Below are 16,421 nucleotides of genomic sequence, written 5' to 3'. Positions count from 1 at the left end.
TGGGTGTAAGAATTAAGGACAGGGGATTAAAATTGCAAAGCAGTTCCAGTTCAGTGTCATGTCGGGCATGAAGGAAACTTCCAGGAGATGTGAAATACCGGGATGCCAGTTGAGAGGGGAAAAAATATGTCTGTGAATGGAGATAGGGTGGTAGTGGAGATTAAAATGAACCCCTTTCTCTCCCCAGGATGCTATCTAGGAAGTGCTTGCTATGCCACCTTGAGTTCCCAAAAGAAAAAGGAATTAAGACAATATATGTTGAGGTTGTTTTCATTCAGATTCCTCCATGCAACATTAGAGATTAGAGTCAACATCTGAACTGGGATCTTCTGACTCTACTTAGGCCAGCATCTCCATGATCGTATCCCTCCCCACCCCTCACTCTCCCGACAAGTAATGCTTTCGCTTAGTTTAGTTCTTGCTTCGGTTGAAGTAGCTATGAGTGCATCGTCGAGCAATAAAATCAATAAAAAACCTTGCAAACCACAGAAAAATGTAGTTCAGCCTTATGTCGCTAGGTGGCGAGCGCTGTAATTAAACACCCGGCGACTAGAAAGCGGGTCAATAAAGTAGCGGCATCGATGGTAGCTGAGTACTCAAATCCAACAGGAGGGGGGGGGGGGGGCGACGGGAGCCTAAAGGGGTTGAAACGATAGAGTACTGGATTGTTAGAGAGGATGTGAAACAGAGAGGAATAGAGGAAGTGCCTCTTCCGGCTGACCCGTGGGAGGACGGAGGCGTGCAGGGCGCCTCTTCTGCTTTTCCCAGGACTTCAGCAGCTGGAAGGTGAGTGGAGGGCAGGTCGGAGGAGAAGCCGGGAGCGAGGAGGGCTGCTTGGTTTCCTCCACAGCGTAAAAGCAACCAGGCTGAAACATACTAAGCTATCCGTCATCTGATAAGGCTGGTGCTATCACCCCACTCCAATCCCCCAACATAAACCAGTTTCCATATGAGAAAGGCAATAACTGATCCATTAAATAACCATATAATTTACTTCTGTCATCATTTGGCCTATACGCGCCCACCACTATTGATTTTAACCCCTTAAGTTCTGTTTCCACTATAAATCTACCCTCATCATCTGCTGTAAGTAGCTTAGGTTTAAACTGGGGTTTTATATATAAAACAACTCTATTAATCTTCTTTGCACCAGCTGATATAAATTCCTTCCCTGGTCGTTTATTTTGTTTCTTAATATGTGTTTCTTGAAGACAGACTGTTTCCAAATTCAGTTTCCTCAGATAGTGAAATATATATTTTTGCTTCGATTGAGCATTTGCTCCATTAATGTTCCATGTGAAAAAATTAATCTCCATCTTTGAGCACCATAATAGATTCCTGTATAACTTACCTTAACCCCTTCTTCCTCCTTCCTTCCTTCTTCTCTCTGCCAAATCATCTTGTTCAGTGCCAACTTTAGGGTCTTGCACATCAGCTTGTTTTTGATCTTGGTCAGCCACCAACTTCTTTTCTATACCTGTTTCTCCACATGTGTCAGGGGTTAGTTTATCTCTGATTAAAAAGTCCTTTCCCTATGGAGTTCAGCCTAAGTCTTTATTCATGGTAAGTATCACCCCTTCTAGTCTATCCCAGCGAAATAAGATTCTTCTCTGCTTCAAGATATCAGTGAGAAAAGTATAAGCTTTCCTTTTTCTCAAAATTCTAACAGGAATTTCCTACAAGACAGTAATGTCTATATTATCCATTTTCAACCTATGCTTAAAATGGCAATCCAGAACCTGATCCCTTGTTTCTTTCTTGAAAAGTGAACTAGAACATCTCTTGGTAGCTATCTCATGGCAGCGAATCTGGAGTTTATTCTATATGTCTTATCCAGGTCAAGATTCATTTCTCCCTCCCCTTTATTAATGAATTGAGCCATCCTTGCTCTGATACAGTATCTTCTCAGGTATTCCACGAAATCTTAATTGAAATTCTTTAATCTGCACTTCCAAGTCTGTCATCACATCTAGCTCCGCCTCACACACAGCATTAGTCTTCTTCAATGTATGCTCCACACCGTCTACTCTGGCTTTCATCTCTTTCATATCTCCTTTCAAATCTTTAATTTTTTTCCCTGAGCTCCCTTTCCAAGTTCATCAGTTTTGGATTCCAACTTTGACACGCCATTTTGAATCTGTCTTTGTGATTTGAATGCACAAAGTTGGGGATTATATCTTGCAGATGCTTTGTTTACCATGCATTAATTGAAACCCTGATCTGTTGAAGTTGTCTCATCCCCTAAAATTAGACTCAAACATTTGAGTGTACCCACTTCTCGTACATTTGTGAGACTGAAATACACACGGACTTTTAACAGACATATTTTAGTAGGTGTATCTCTATTTGTCTCTATGTGTGTAGCTGTATAATCTAGCCTCAACATTTCTTGATATATTTGAAAATAACCAATTTGTTATTGAAGAATTTTGATTTACTGAAGTTCAAAAGAGAATTTAATGTTTGTGTGGATATTTGAACTTGGATTTCGCTAGTCTTCTATATGTCAAATGAATCAGAGTTAATTTAGTATTTTGGCATGTTTGCTTTTTCATTATAATGCATATTTTTTCCTCTTGCTTCTGCACCCATTTTATAAATCTTTTATGTCAATCTAACCTTTTAAACTAACCCTTTATGTCAATTTTTTAGACCACAAAGATGCTAGGAAGAGAATTCCAGACAAGTGAGAATCCCAAGCAGCATTAAAAGGAAAGCAAATCCAGTAGCAATGAAAGTCTTTTCCATCTCCGCCAGAAAACTACAAAAGAGTTCTCCTCCAAGCAGGTGACAGACAAAAGAGAAAATATGAAGAGAGTTTTGAGTTGGAAAAAACTTAATATGTAGAGCTCAAGCAAACACTCCAGAAAAAAGTCAAAGGGGATTATTTTCAAATTCAGGAAAAGGAGAGGTAATCTGGAAATCAGGGCAGGAGGAAGTGGTCATTTGATGGTCACATAGCATAGGCAGGAATTCAAGCTTCACCCTGTGAAGCAAGTAAGAGTATCTTGAATGAAAGCACCAAGAAGGGATCCAAAATATTTTTGGTCTTGAGAATCCAAAAAAATATCCTTGGTGGAAAAACTCTACAGTGTGTATATTGCAGGGAAAAATACAGATTGCAGAGCACAGCTGATAATGCATGAGAGGACACCCACTGAAGAAAAGCTCACCCACTGCCCTCAGTGTGGCAAATAGCTTTAGGAAATGTGATACACAAGAGGACTCAATGGGGGAGAAACCATATGGGCGCCTAGATTGTGGGAAAACTTTCAGTGGAAAATCTCATTTGATGATACACCAGAGCACTCACAGAGGGGAGAAACAATATGAGTGTCCAGATTGTGGAAAAGGTTTTAGTCGGAATTGCAACCTGACAATACACCAGAGGACTCACACGGGAGAGAAACCATATGAGTGTCCAGACTGTGGCAAAAATTTCAGTCAGAATTCCAATCTGATTATACACCAGAGGATTCACACAGGAGAAAAACCCTATGAATGTCCAGATTGTGGGAAAGGTTTCAGTCATAATTCCAATCTTGTGAAACACCAGAGGACTCACAGAGGGGAGAAACCATATGAGTGTCCAGATTGTGGGAAAGGTTTCAGTCATAATTCCAACCTGATGATACACCTGAGGACTCACACAGGAGAGAAACCCTATAAGTGTCTCGACTGTGGGAAAGGTTTCAGTCAGAATTCCAATCTTGTTAAACACCTGAGGACTCATAATCGAGAGAAACGGTACAAGTGTCCAGATTGTGGGGAATGTTTCTTTCGTAATTCCAACCTGATGATACACCAGGAGGCTCACACAGGAAAGAAACCCTATGAATGTCCTGATTGTGGGAAAAGTTTCAGTAATAATTCCAACCTTGTGAAACACCAGAGAACTCATACTGGGGAGAAACCATATGAGTGTCCAGATTGTGGGAAAAGTTTCAATCAGAATGCCAACCTGATGCTACACAGGAGGACTCACACAGGGGAGAGACCATATAAGTGTCTGAACTGTGGAAAATGTTTCACTTGGTATTCTGGACTGGTGATACACCAGAGGACACATACAGGGGAGAAGCCATATGAGTGTCCTGATTGTGGGAAAGGTTTCAGTACTAGGACTAACCTTATAAATCATGTAGGTTTACACACAGGTGAGAAACCTTTCAAGTGCCCAGAGTGTGGAAAATGCTTCTCTCAAACCTCCTCACTTATTAAACATAAGAAAATCCACATCACCCAAAAAGTGATGAGTAAAGAGAAGGCTTGAATTTCTTCTGATCTGCCTTTACAAGTTCACCTGAGAAATGAAGTATTTAATTTCTGGCCTGATTCTGTTTAGACAGACATGTCTCAGTATTAGGAATGAGGGATGAGAGAAAAGAAATGAAAATGGATGATGTTAGCTTGATTAAGGTTAACTACTTGAGTGTCAAGTAGGACTGTCAAGATGCTAAACGTTTTCCTGAGTTTGGAAGACACCAAAGAATTTAAAGTTTGTTCATTTCAGTCATTCGATTCTGGTTATAACAATGTCCCCATGACTCTGTACACACAGAAACAGCAAACCATGTTTCTCCAGTGGCTGTATAACAGATGTTCTACCAGGTTTATCTTTCCAGTACTACATAGATACTCAGGGCACACAGGACTGTTCTACAGTTCCCTGCTGCTTTCAGATAGTAACCCTGTTATTACATACTGTGCAGGTAGTCCTCCACGTATTACCACAATCGAGCCCAATATTTATGTTGCTAAGTGAGAAATTGAGTTTTGTGAGTTTTGCCTCATATTACCACTTTTCTAGTCACATTTGTTAAGTGAATCACTGCAGTTGTTAAATTAATGACCTGGTTGTTAAGTGAATCTGCTTTCCCATTGACTTTGCTTTTCAGAAATTTGCAAAAGGCGATCACATGGTCCCAGGACACTGCAACTGTCATAAATGTAAGACAGCTGTCAAGTGTCTGAATGTCATTCACATGACCATAGGGATGCTGCAATGGTCATAATTCTGCAAAACAGTCATAAGTTGCTTTTTTCAATGCGGTTGTAACTTTGAATGGTCACTAAGTAAACTGTTGTACGTCGAGGATTGCCTGTGTAATGTTGCCACATTTCTGCAGACGAGTATTTAGGATTAGTCAGATGACGGATGACTTGTGTTAAGGAACCTCCAGCTCATCCCACAATTTGCTCTGTAGAGTGATAGATTTAGTTTGCCACATACTAAACTTCATGCAGCCTCCAAGCATCTTATGCCTTTCTGTCCTCTTAGTTCTTGTCTGGGGACTGTACAGCAGATGTCCAAATGAAGTCAGAGACATTGACATGAACTTGTTCTATGTATAAATATATTTTACAACTCTATATATGGCAGACTAGGTAGTCAAGCAAACAGGAGCATCATGAGGTAAATAACAGAATAGCATACAAAGCCCACAGAAGAAAAAGGCGGGAAAACAGGGAAACGCCCCATCCATCCCCACAGCAACCAATCACAGCACAGATCACCTCACATAGGAGCCACCAATCAACCACAACTGTGTGTTCTGGCTCACTACACAATCCAACTTCCTCAGCTACTAAATTTAAATACTTGTAACAGTTTCATTTAGATTCCTGTTTTTATAAATACTGTCTCTTATGTCTTTGCTTTTTAATATAATTACTATTATTACACTTCGATGTCTGTACTTTTTAGCTGAATATACGCCACGTTAATTATGCTGGTCTTTGTAATAAACATTCTAAATCTTAAAATAATCATTCTATTTAATTCACGTCAGAGTACATTTAATACTCACTCATTTTAGTAACACTTTTGGACAGATCTGTTGTTACATTTTATCATGCTTAGGCTCTGAACATACTTGAAATAGTTCAAAAGCCTCTGGATCTTTCAGAGGATGATTCCATGATACAAACTACAATAAAAGGTCAATTTTCAGAAGAACAATGGGAACTCAATTGCAAAGATATAGAGTTTGAAAGGCTGCAGCCACCAAGAGATAGTGAGCAGATTTTGTGGGGAATAAGAAGAGTCAGTTTGGTGCAATAGTGAAACCTGCAAGTTACAGGTGGGGAGGTCCTCATTTCCAGTCCTGCCATAGGCATGAAACATCTGGGCATCCCTGGCCAGTCCCTCTCTCAAGTCCACAAACAGGAAAGGGGGAGACCACTTGGAAAATCCTTGCCAAGGAAACTGCTGAGAAACCCATCCAGGCAGTTGCCAGGTGTGAAATCTGTCTTGAAGGAGCCTAAAACAAACATTGGGTGTAAGAATTAAGGGCAGGGGATTAAAATTGCAAAGAAGTTCCAGTTCAGTGTTATGTCAGGCATGAAGGTAGCTTCCAGGAGCTATGGAATTCTGGGATGTCAATTGAGAGGCCAAAATCATGTCCCTGAAGGGAGACAGATGGGTAGGGGAGATTGAAATGAATCTCCTTCTTGGTCCAGGATGCTACCTAAGAAGGGCTTTCTATGCCACCTCAGTTCCCAAAGGAAAAAAAGAATTAAGAAATATAAATTGGGGTTGTTTTCATTCAGATTCCTGCATTCAATAGAGATCATTAGAGCCAACAGCTGAACTGGGGTCTTCTGAATCTAGTTAGGCCAGCAACCCCATCGACTCTCCTTCCCCACCCCCAAAGGACTTTTTCCCTTTGTTTAGTTCTTGCTTCAATTTCAGTAGCTAGGAGTACATATCGATGTCGCGTCTATTAATCAAGCAAAAATCTTGCAAACGACGGGAGCCTGTAATCCAGCCATTTGTCGCTAGATGGCGCGCGCTCTATCAAATGAGTAACACCCGGCGATACAGTAGAGCGGCATCGATGGTGGCTGAGTAAAGACATCCAACGAGAGGGGGAGCGACGGGAGCCTAAAGGGGTTGAAACTATAATAGAGTACTGGATTTCTAGAGAGGATTTGGAAGAGAGAAGCACAGAGGATTCTCCTCTTCCGGCTGAACCGTGGGAGGACGGAGGCGTGGAGGGCGCCTCTCTTGCTCTTCCCAGGACTTCAACAGCTGGAAGGTGAGTGGAGGGCAGGTCGGAGGAGAATCCGGGAGCGAGGAGGGCTGCTTGGTTTCCTCCACAGGGCAGAAGCAGAGAAGGAACCAGGGTGAAACATGTCAGCTGTTGCAGCATGTTTCTTCCTTCCCCAAATTTTGTCCCAGTGGTTAGGGTTATTAGGAAAGTGGTGCCAGCAATTTTCTGCTGGTTGGGAGATTTTAAAAAGTCTCCTTCAGTTTAAGGTGGACTCTTTGATTTTATGGACATGTTCTTTTTTTGGCAACTAGGGCGTTTCATACACAATAGTGGGGTTTATATCTTGCAGATGCTTTGGGTACCATGAATTAATTGAAGCCCTTCATCTGTTGAAGCCGTCCCATCCCCTAAAATTAGACCCAAACGTTTGAGTGTACCCACTTCTCAGACATTTGTGAGGCTGAAATAAACATGGACTTTTAACAGACATATATTAGTAGTGTATCTCTATTTGTCTCTATGCGCGTAGCTGTATAATCTAGCCTCGACATTTCCTGATATATTTGAAAATTACCAATTTGTTATTGAAGAATTTTGAATTAACTCCAGAAGTCCAGAAGAGAATTTAATGTTTGTGTGGATATTTGAACTTGGATCTGACTAGTCATACGTCAAATGAATCATAATTAAGGTTAGAAGTTAATTTAGCATTTTGGAATATATCTTTTTCCATTATAATGCATGTTTTTTCCCTTCTTACTGTTTTCTCATCTTCTGCAGCCACTTTATAAATGTTTTATATTAATCTAACCTTTTAAGCTAACCTTTTATGTCAATCTTTCAGACCGAAAAGATGCTAGGAAGAGAATTCCAGACAAGTGAGAATCACAAGCAGCATTAAAAGGAAAGCAAATCCAGCCAGCAATGAAAGTGTGTTTTGCTGCCTCAAGGAAACTGCAAAAGACTTCTACTTCTCCAGGAAGTTGACGGACAAAAGAGATTAAGAGAGTTTTGAGATGGAAAAAAATGAATATGTAGAACGCAAGGAAACACTCCAGAAAAAGGTCAAAGGGGATTATTTTCAAAAAAAGGAGAGGTAATCTGGAAATCAGGGCAGGAGGAAGTGGCCATTTGATAGTCACATAGGATAGGCAGGCATTTAAGCTTCACCCTGTGAAGCAAGTAAGAGTAGCTTGAATGAAAGCACCAGCCAAGAAGGGATCCAAAATAATTTTGATCTTGAGAATCCAAAAAAGTATCCTTGGTGGAAACCCCCCACAATATGCATATTGCAGGGAAAAGCACAGATTGCAGAGCACAGCTGATAATGCATGACTGCACACACACTGAAGAAAAGCTCACCCACTGCCCTCAGTGTGGCAAATAGCTTTAGGAAATGTGATACACAAGAGGACTTAATGGGGGAGAAACCATATGGGTGTCTAGATTGTGGGAAAACCTTCAGTCGGAATTCCCACCTGGTGATACACCAAAGGACTCACACAGGGGAGAAACCATATGAGTGTCCAGATTGTGGAAAAGGTTTTAGTCGGAATACCAACCTAACGATACATCAGAGGACTCACACAGGAGAGAAACCATATGAGTGTCCAGACTGTGGCAAACGTTTCAGTCAGAATTCCAATCTGGTGATACACCAGAGGATGCACACAGGACAAAAACCTTATGAGTGTCCAGATTGTGGAAAAAGTTTCAGTCAGAATTCTGACCTGGTAATACATCAGAGAACACACACAGGAGAAAGACCATATGAGTGTCCAGATTGTGGAAAAAGTTTCATTCAGAATTCCGACCTAGTGATACATAAGAGGACTCACACAGGGGAGAAACCATATGAGTGTCCTGATTGTGGGAGAGGTTTTAGTCGGAATTATGCACTGGTATTACATCAAAGGACTCATACTGGGGAGAAACCGTATGAATGTCCAGGTTGTGGGAAATGTTTCAGTCGGAATTCCGACCTTGTGACACACCAAAGGACTCATACTGGGGAGAAACCTTATGATTGTCCGGATTGTGGGAAAAGTTTCAGTCGAAATTCCCACCTTGTGCTACACCAGAGGAGTCACACAGGAGAGAAACCATACGAGTGTCCGGATTGTGGAAAAAGTTTCAGTCGGAATTCTGGCCTTGTGATACACCAGAGAACTCATACTGGGGAGAAACCTTTTGAGTGTCCAGATTGTGGGAAAAATTTCAATCGTAGTTCCCACCTGGTGACTCACCAGAGGACTCACACAGGAGAAAAACCATTCGAGTGTCCCGAATGTGGGAAAACTTTCAGTCGGAATTGTGAGCTGGTGATACACCAGCGGACTCACACAGGGGAGAAACTGTACGAGTGTCCTGATTGTGGGAAATGTTTCAGTCAGAATTCCCATCTGGTAGTACACCATAGGATTCACACCGGAGAAAAACCATATGAGTGTCCAGAATGTGGGAAAGGTTTCAGTACTAGATCTAAACTTATAAATCATTTAGGTCTACATACAGGGGAGAAACCCTTCAGATGCCCAGAGTGTGGACGGTGTTTCACACATTATTCCTCCCTTAAGGCACACAAGAAAGTCCACATGAGGCAGACAGGGATAAGTGTAGAAAAGCCCTGAATTTCATTTCTGATTTCCCATTGGGAATACAAATTAAAATTTAATTTTTGGTCTTATTCTCTTCAGTAAATCACGACTCAGTGTTGGCATAAAGGGGGAGGAGAGGAAAATGGAAAAAGTTACTTTGGTGAAGGCTAACTACCTATATCTGACTAACAGCATACTGTAGTGGATAATCAGTTTTGCAGAATTTTGTAGTTTTGCAATTGCCCCACAAAATGTTGGTCTTGGGTTTTTTTTTGTTTTTTGTTTTTTGGCATATTGATCATCACAGATCATACAGATGCCCTAGGAAGAATTTCAGCTTTCTATGTGCTGCATTGGTTTGCCTAACGATGGCAACTGAGACAGCAGCAGTTGCTGTTGTAAGTTGGCTTGGTCTTGCAACATTGTGCTTTATGACCGTGTCCTTTAGTGACAGACTTACCAGTCCCAATTACCATTATCAGGTGAGGGCTACATGTGTTTGTTTTATTCTCATAAGAAACACTAGATTACATACAGGTAGTTCTGCGATTTACCACCACAATATAGTCCCAAATTTCACCCCTAGTTATTAAATGAATTTTGCCCCATCTTATAACCTTTCTTGCCATAGTTGTTAAGTAAAATTGCTGAGTTAGTAACACAGTTGTTAAGTGGATTTATCTTCCCTAGTGACTTTGCTTGTCAGAAGGTCAATACCTAAGAGCCACAGTGGTGCAGTGGTTAGAATGCAGTACTGCAGGCTACTTCTGTTGACTGCCGGCTGCCTGTAATTTGGCAATTCGAATCTCACCAGGCTGAAGGTTGACTCAGCCTTCCATCCTTCCAATGTGAGTAAAATAAGGACCCAGATTGTTGGAGGGTAATAGGCTGATTCTAAACCGCTTAGATACGGCTGTAAAGCACTGTGAAGCGGTATATATGTCTAAGTGCTATTGCTATTTAAACTTCTGTTTTTATATATACTTCCTTTTTTATATCTTTTAGCTGTTTTTAATAATCATTATTCAATTATTTTATTTTAAAAAAAAACTAAATGTACCCCTTGAATCTTATGCTGGTCTTTCACCATAATAAAGATTTGATAATGTTACATATATAACAGCTCTTTTCCTAGTAGGTCATATTTCAGATGATACCTTTGCAGAATGACATCCAACAACCAGGAGCAGGCCAGTCCTGCGGAGGAACCAAGAGGTTTGTTTGTCCTGAGCCTCAAGCTCCAGGTGGCTTCAAATTTAAACATGGGCACTTTTAAAACTTTAAAATAATCAAATTACATTTCATTCTCCTTTTCTTTCTCTTTCTTGGTGCCACTTTTTGGTTGCACCCATTATGAAGATGTATATTTTTATGCTTAGGAGCTGAAGATGCTTGAAATAGTTTAGAAGACTGGATTTTTGAAAAGATCATTGCATTAATCAGACTCTTACGTCTGAATTCTGTATATGGCATTCGACTGTCTCTGGGGAATAAAATAGGTTGTTGGCGCAGAGGGAACAGAAGAGAAGAAGTTGGAAGAGTTTGTGGCTGACTGACTGGCAAGAATTCATTGCACAGAGAGTGTTTATTGTGATTACCCTTCTGTGAAGGTTTGTTAGTTAGTTTGTTTCTATAGATCAGGGGTGTCAAACTCAAGGCCCAGGGCCTGATCTGGCCCGCAGGGTGCTTAGATCGGGCCTTGTAGGGGCACCCTGGAAACAGTGCAGGACCTGCCCATGGCGCCTCTGCCAGGGAACACAAAGCTCGGGAGGGCTGTTTTCCCTGGCAGAGGCTTGCGGGAGGCCATCGCAGGTGAAAATGGAGCTTGTGAGGGCTGTGTGTGGAGTTCCTGGGCTCCATTTTTGCTAGCAGAGGGTTGCAGGAAGCCGTTGCAGCCAGAAATGGAGCTCGGGAGCCTGTTTTTGCTGGCAGAATGCTCGGCCCACCAAAGGCACCCCCGACAGGAGTGACGTCAAGCTGGCCACCCCCACACACCTCCCCCCTCCCAAGGTCAAACACAACCCTGATGCAGCCCTCAATGAAATTGAGTTTGACACCCCTGCTGTAGATAGTTCATACATGACACCCAAAATGCCAGGAAGAAGGGCAACTGGTGTGAATGGGCCCATAAGAAGTCCAAAGCCATTGGCTGAAATAGGCGGCCGTAGAACCCGAATAAATAAACAAAGAACAATAATGCATGTTTTAAGAATTAACTGTACATCACAAATAAAGGAATAGAAATTGAATTCCATTCTGCAAAGATTCAGAGGAAGAGACATTGAACCTGACATGAAGAGAATAATGGAATAACTAGCAAGTAGCTCCTATATAATAACAAGTAGATTAATTAGGCCCAACAAAACTTACTAATCATAAGGTAAAGGTAGAGGTTCTCCTTTCACATACTGTATGTGCTGGTCATTCCCGACTAGGAGGCGGTGCTCATCTCCATTTCAAAGCCGAAGAGCCAGCGCTGTCCGAAGATGTCTCAGCATTTGCAGTTGAACTCTGCTTCCCCTACAATTTGTCTGACCAAGAGATTGGGCGATATTATTATGCAATTAAAACAAACTGATAACGAAGAAAGAATGTGGGAATGTTAAGATGGCCACAGCCACACTGTGGTTAAAACTCCTCCCCATTTATATGCACCACAACACATAAAATGATGGGATTTGGATCGCACAGGTGTGGCTGTTCTCGTGTTTATTTGTTTTTCACCCCTTCCCTGCAAATAGCCATAGAAAGCAACCTGCTTTTCATACTGCAAGCCTTGTCTTCACAGACCCTGAAGAAGCCATGAGCACTCAGCCAAATCCTTCCGTTTTTAATTAAAATAAATTCTAAAGGAAATGTCAGGCGAGGTAAGACTTTTGCTGGGGAGGCCTTGGCAGCTGAATCAGCAACCCCGTGCATAATTTATTCTATTTTTGCTTTTTTTAAAATGACATTTTGTTAGGTTTTTAAAAGTTTTAATGCTGGAAGCATTAAAAGGCGGAAAGTCGAAATGATAAAACACAAGCTGCAATTTGCTTCCTTATTCAGAAGAGGGTGAGCTTTGAGGAAATGGCTGTCCATTTCACAAAAACAGAATGGGCTCTGTTAGGTCTGAAAGCAAGAAAGATGTATAGGGATGTCATGCTGAAGACCTACGAGAATATGGCGTTCGTGGGTAAGTACCACTTTCTCTGCTTCTCCCTCCACTGCTGGAAAGGGCTTGACCATTGTGATTAATTCAGGGAGGTTCTGGATTGGTAAAAGGAAATATTGCTTGAAGTGATGCAGGATGTACTTCCATCAATTGTGTTGATGGTGGCCAACTTATGTTATTTCCTGAGAACAGTTAATCAGTGGAACAATTTGCCTTCAGAAGTTGTGAGTGCTCCAACAATGGGTTTTTTTTAGAAAAGGTTGGACAGGCATTTGTCTCTAGTGGTATATAGGGTCTTCTGTGTCAGAGAGGCATCGTCACATTTATTCATGTTGTGGAGGTGTTTCTCTATTTTCTCTATTTCAATAGCTTCCATAATTATTCTCTTGTTGAAGTATTCAGTACAAGAGAATAATTATGGAAGCTATCGAAATAGAGAAATACCCCCACAACATGAATAAACGTGACGATACCTCCTGCCTACCAGACATCTGGAAACCAGCCCTAGTCAACAAACAAGCCCCACCCACCACCCAAGCCGTTACGAAACAACAACGGACAACAGCCAGCACCAATCTACCAATCATGATGCAACCACACAACCAATCATTCCACTTACTGAAGCAAAGCCAACACTCCACACGCCCCCACCAAGATTTATAGAAAGACGGCAGCTCCGACCACGCTTTAAGCCCAAAACCCAGCCTGAAGATGGCGAGTGAGACCTCGCCGAAACGTTGCCAAGACAATCTCAATCTTACATGGGAAAAGACCCGAATACAAGACCAGCATACCTACATCCATGAAAATCTATGAAAACATATATAAATATCTATCTATCCATCTATCTAAAATAAAAAAGCAAATTATCAAGTTATAATTTATTTTTTCATTTGACTTGCAAGTCCAACCATGGTTTCCGTAGGAATGCATAAGCGAATGATTTTTTACATCCTACTTGTACAGGTAATCCTCAATTTGCAACAGTTCATTTAGTGACCGTTCAAAGTTACAACAGCACTGAAAAAAAGTGACATAGGACTGTTTTTCACGCTTGCAACTATTGCCGCAACCTTATGGTCACATGATCAAAATTCAGATGGTTGGCAACTGACTCATATTTATGACCGTTGCTGTGCCCCAAGGTCATGTGATCAACTTTGTGACCTCCTGACAAGCAAAGTCAATGGGGGAGCCAGATTCACTTAACAACCATGTTACTAACTCAACAATTGTAGTGATTCATTTAGCAAGAAAGATCATAAAATGTGGTAAAACTCACTTAGCGACAGACATTTTGGGTGCAATTGTGACCGTAAATTGAGGCCGTAAGTTCCTGTATAGATATTTCATAACATATTTTTTTGCCATCTCCTGAAAAATCTGACCTTGTTCTATTCTTCACATTTTAAAAGAAACTTAAAAGCAGCCTGCATGCTGCAAATCTGTATTAAATATGGCAAAATGGATACAATCTAAGATGTTGATAGGAAAGTAGCAGGCAATATGTAGTCTATTGGAGAGAATGAAAATGTCAGCCGTCCCAACTTGGCCAGTTAGAAAAGAAAGTCTCTCAAATCCATTGTTAGCAAAAGTGTACTTTACTAAAGCCAAGTGGTTACAGAAGAAGCAAAGCCTAATCTGGAGTTTTCGCGCCCAAAGCATATGGTTAACATTTCCCTTACTCTGTCTATGGAGATTCTCAGTCATCCAGGTCATGTTTGTCCCAAAGGTGGCTTTTTTTCAAGAGGCAACTGGACTTTCTGGTTTTTCTTTGAAGACGTTTTGCTTCTCATCCAAGAAGCTTCCTCAGCTCTGACTGGACAAGTGGGGAATAGAAGGATTTATAGTCCTTGCAGATAGCTGGCCATTTGCATTCTTTTAGTGGGTCATTAAGATAATCTGTAGGTTTATCTGTGTCCTGAGGGTCACCTGGGTGGTGCAAATTGGTGTGGAACCTTCTCGGAACTGTTGAAAGGACAGTGTTGTAGATTGGAGATAGATGATGTCATATCCCTCTGCCTCTGTTAAGAGAGGGCTGTTGAATTTTGCTTTCTATTCTATATAGCCATCTATGTCAAAATTCAACATCCCTCTCTCGCATCTACCATGTGGGGAGAAATTCAGCTAAGAACATTTTTGACAAGATCCATTCATTGTTTTTATTAAAGCTGGAATGTAACAGCGAGTCTCTGGTTTCCGATAGTTTAAGAATGAAAAATGTCAGACCCTATTTCATCAAATTGTAGTTGTGGGATGAAGAGAATGACAAGTGCACACACCTGATATTTGACAAAAGATATTTTTTTTCCAATGGATGAAGGGTACAAATATGGGTACAGACAAATTTCAGCTTACCTATTGCAGTGAGAGAACACTTCGTAATTCCTTAGCTTTTGAACAGCGTAAATGCCAGTTGACCCTATTTATTCTAACGGTTTGAGCACTCATCTCACTTTGAAGGGGAGAGTTGTAAAATATGCGCATAATCAGCATCACTGAGAATGTTTTGATTTATGGAGCATATAGTTTCTGGGTCAAAGGTCATTTATTGGCATAACAAAGGTTAACAAAAGAAGTAATCGTGGCATGTGTATGGAGAAGATGGTTTAGCAGCTAATGTAATTATGGCTAGGCATATTAACTTTGCTATCAATCAGGCAAGAAAAGGCATAGATTTAATCAGAATAGAGCTGGAAGGGCTAAATGGTATGGTTTTTTTTGCTTGAGCAGGGGGATGGACTAGAAGATCTCCAATGTCCTTTCCGACTTCGTTATTCTTTGTTATTCTATTGCCTGCCATTTATTTATTTATTAGTTTATCAAACATGTACAAGATAGCAGGTATATAAGTATGAACATGGACATGAACAAAAGAAATGAATACAGATAAATGGGGACAGTAGGACAGGGATGGTAGGCACGCTGGTGCGCTTGTGCACGCCCGCTTCACGCCTGATTTACGGACCTCTTAGGAATGGGGTGAGGTCCAAGGTTGAAGTTGAAGCTGTGGGGGTAGAGGATGAAACAACGGAGTCAGGTAGAGCATTCCAGGCGTTGACCACTCTGTTGCTGAAGTCGTATTTTCTGTAATTGAGTTTAGAGCGGTTAACCTTAAGTTTGTATCGATTGTTTGCCCGTATATTATTGTGGTTAAAGCTGAAGTAGTCGTTGACAAGTAGGATGTTGTAGCAGACAATTTTGTGTACTATGCTTAGGTCCGACCACAGGCGGCGGAGTTCAAGATTGTCCAAGCCCAAAATTTTGAGCCTGGTTGGTCACCTTATAGTTCAGGGGTGTCCAAACTTGGGAACTTTAAGACTTGTGGACTTCAACTCCCAGAATTCCCCAACCAGCTCTGCTGGCTGGGGAATTCTGGGAGTTGAAGTCCACAACTCTTAAAGTTGCCAAGTTTGGACACCCCTGCCATACACTATAAATAATTAAATTCTTGTTGAGTTACTTGTTTGGGGCAGGGGGGGGGCATACAAATTGAATGAACAAATAACATTATAACCTTATAATGGTCATAAGTCACTTTTTTGGGTGCTGTGGTAACTTTGAACAGTCACTAAATGAACTGTTGTAAGTCGAGGACTACCTCTACTAATGGTACAGGTAGTCCTCGAGTTATGACCACAATTGAGCCCAACATTTATGTGGCTAAGTGAAACA

General features: G+C 41.2%; 1 protein-coding gene across 5 annotated transcripts; it reads left to right on the top strand.

Moving 5' to 3' along the window:
* Positions 1–681: 681 nt before the first annotated feature.
* LOC309383168 (uncharacterized protein) lies at positions 682–10,666 on the top strand. 5 transcript variants are annotated; one of them, XR_014173782.1, is made up of 3 exons: positions 682–786; positions 2,653–2,787; positions 4,899–5,036. XR_014173782.1 is itself a non-coding variant. In XM_081935382.1 (2 exons), exon 2 carries the CDS (start codon positions 3,143–3,145, stop codon positions 4,271–4,273), a length of 1,131 nt encoding a protein of 376 aa, XP_081791508.1. In that variant the 5' UTR covers positions 682–786; positions 2,653–3,142; the 3' UTR covers positions 4,274–4,310. The 5 variants fall into 5 exon arrangements, 4 of the variants coding, with proteins under 4 accessions (XP_081791508.1, XP_081791506.1, XP_081791505.1 ...); XM_081935382.1 differs by lacking the exon at positions 4,899–5,036 and having other exon boundaries at positions 2,653–4,310; XM_081935380.1 differs by lacking the exons at positions 2,653–2,787; positions 4,899–5,036 and adding an exon at positions 7,840–10,666 and having other exon boundaries at positions 765–786.
* Positions 10,667–16,421: the final 5,755 nt, after the last annotated feature.

The sequence above is a fragment of the Natrix helvetica genome, assembly GCF_964273705.1.
Source record: "Natrix helvetica genome assembly, chromosome: 1".
Lineage (NCBI taxonomy): Eukaryota > Metazoa > Chordata > Lepidosauria > Squamata > Natricidae > Natrix > Natrix helvetica.
The sequence above is the reverse complement of the archived record's forward strand: the minus strand, read 5'-3'. Positions and strand labels throughout refer to the sequence as shown.

Bases quoted from the DNA above. Each gene is read 5' to 3' on its own strand.
- LOC309383168 (XM_081935380.1), top strand. From the start codon at position 8,327: ATGACTGCACACACACTGAAGAAAAGCTCACCCACTGCCCTCAGTGTG.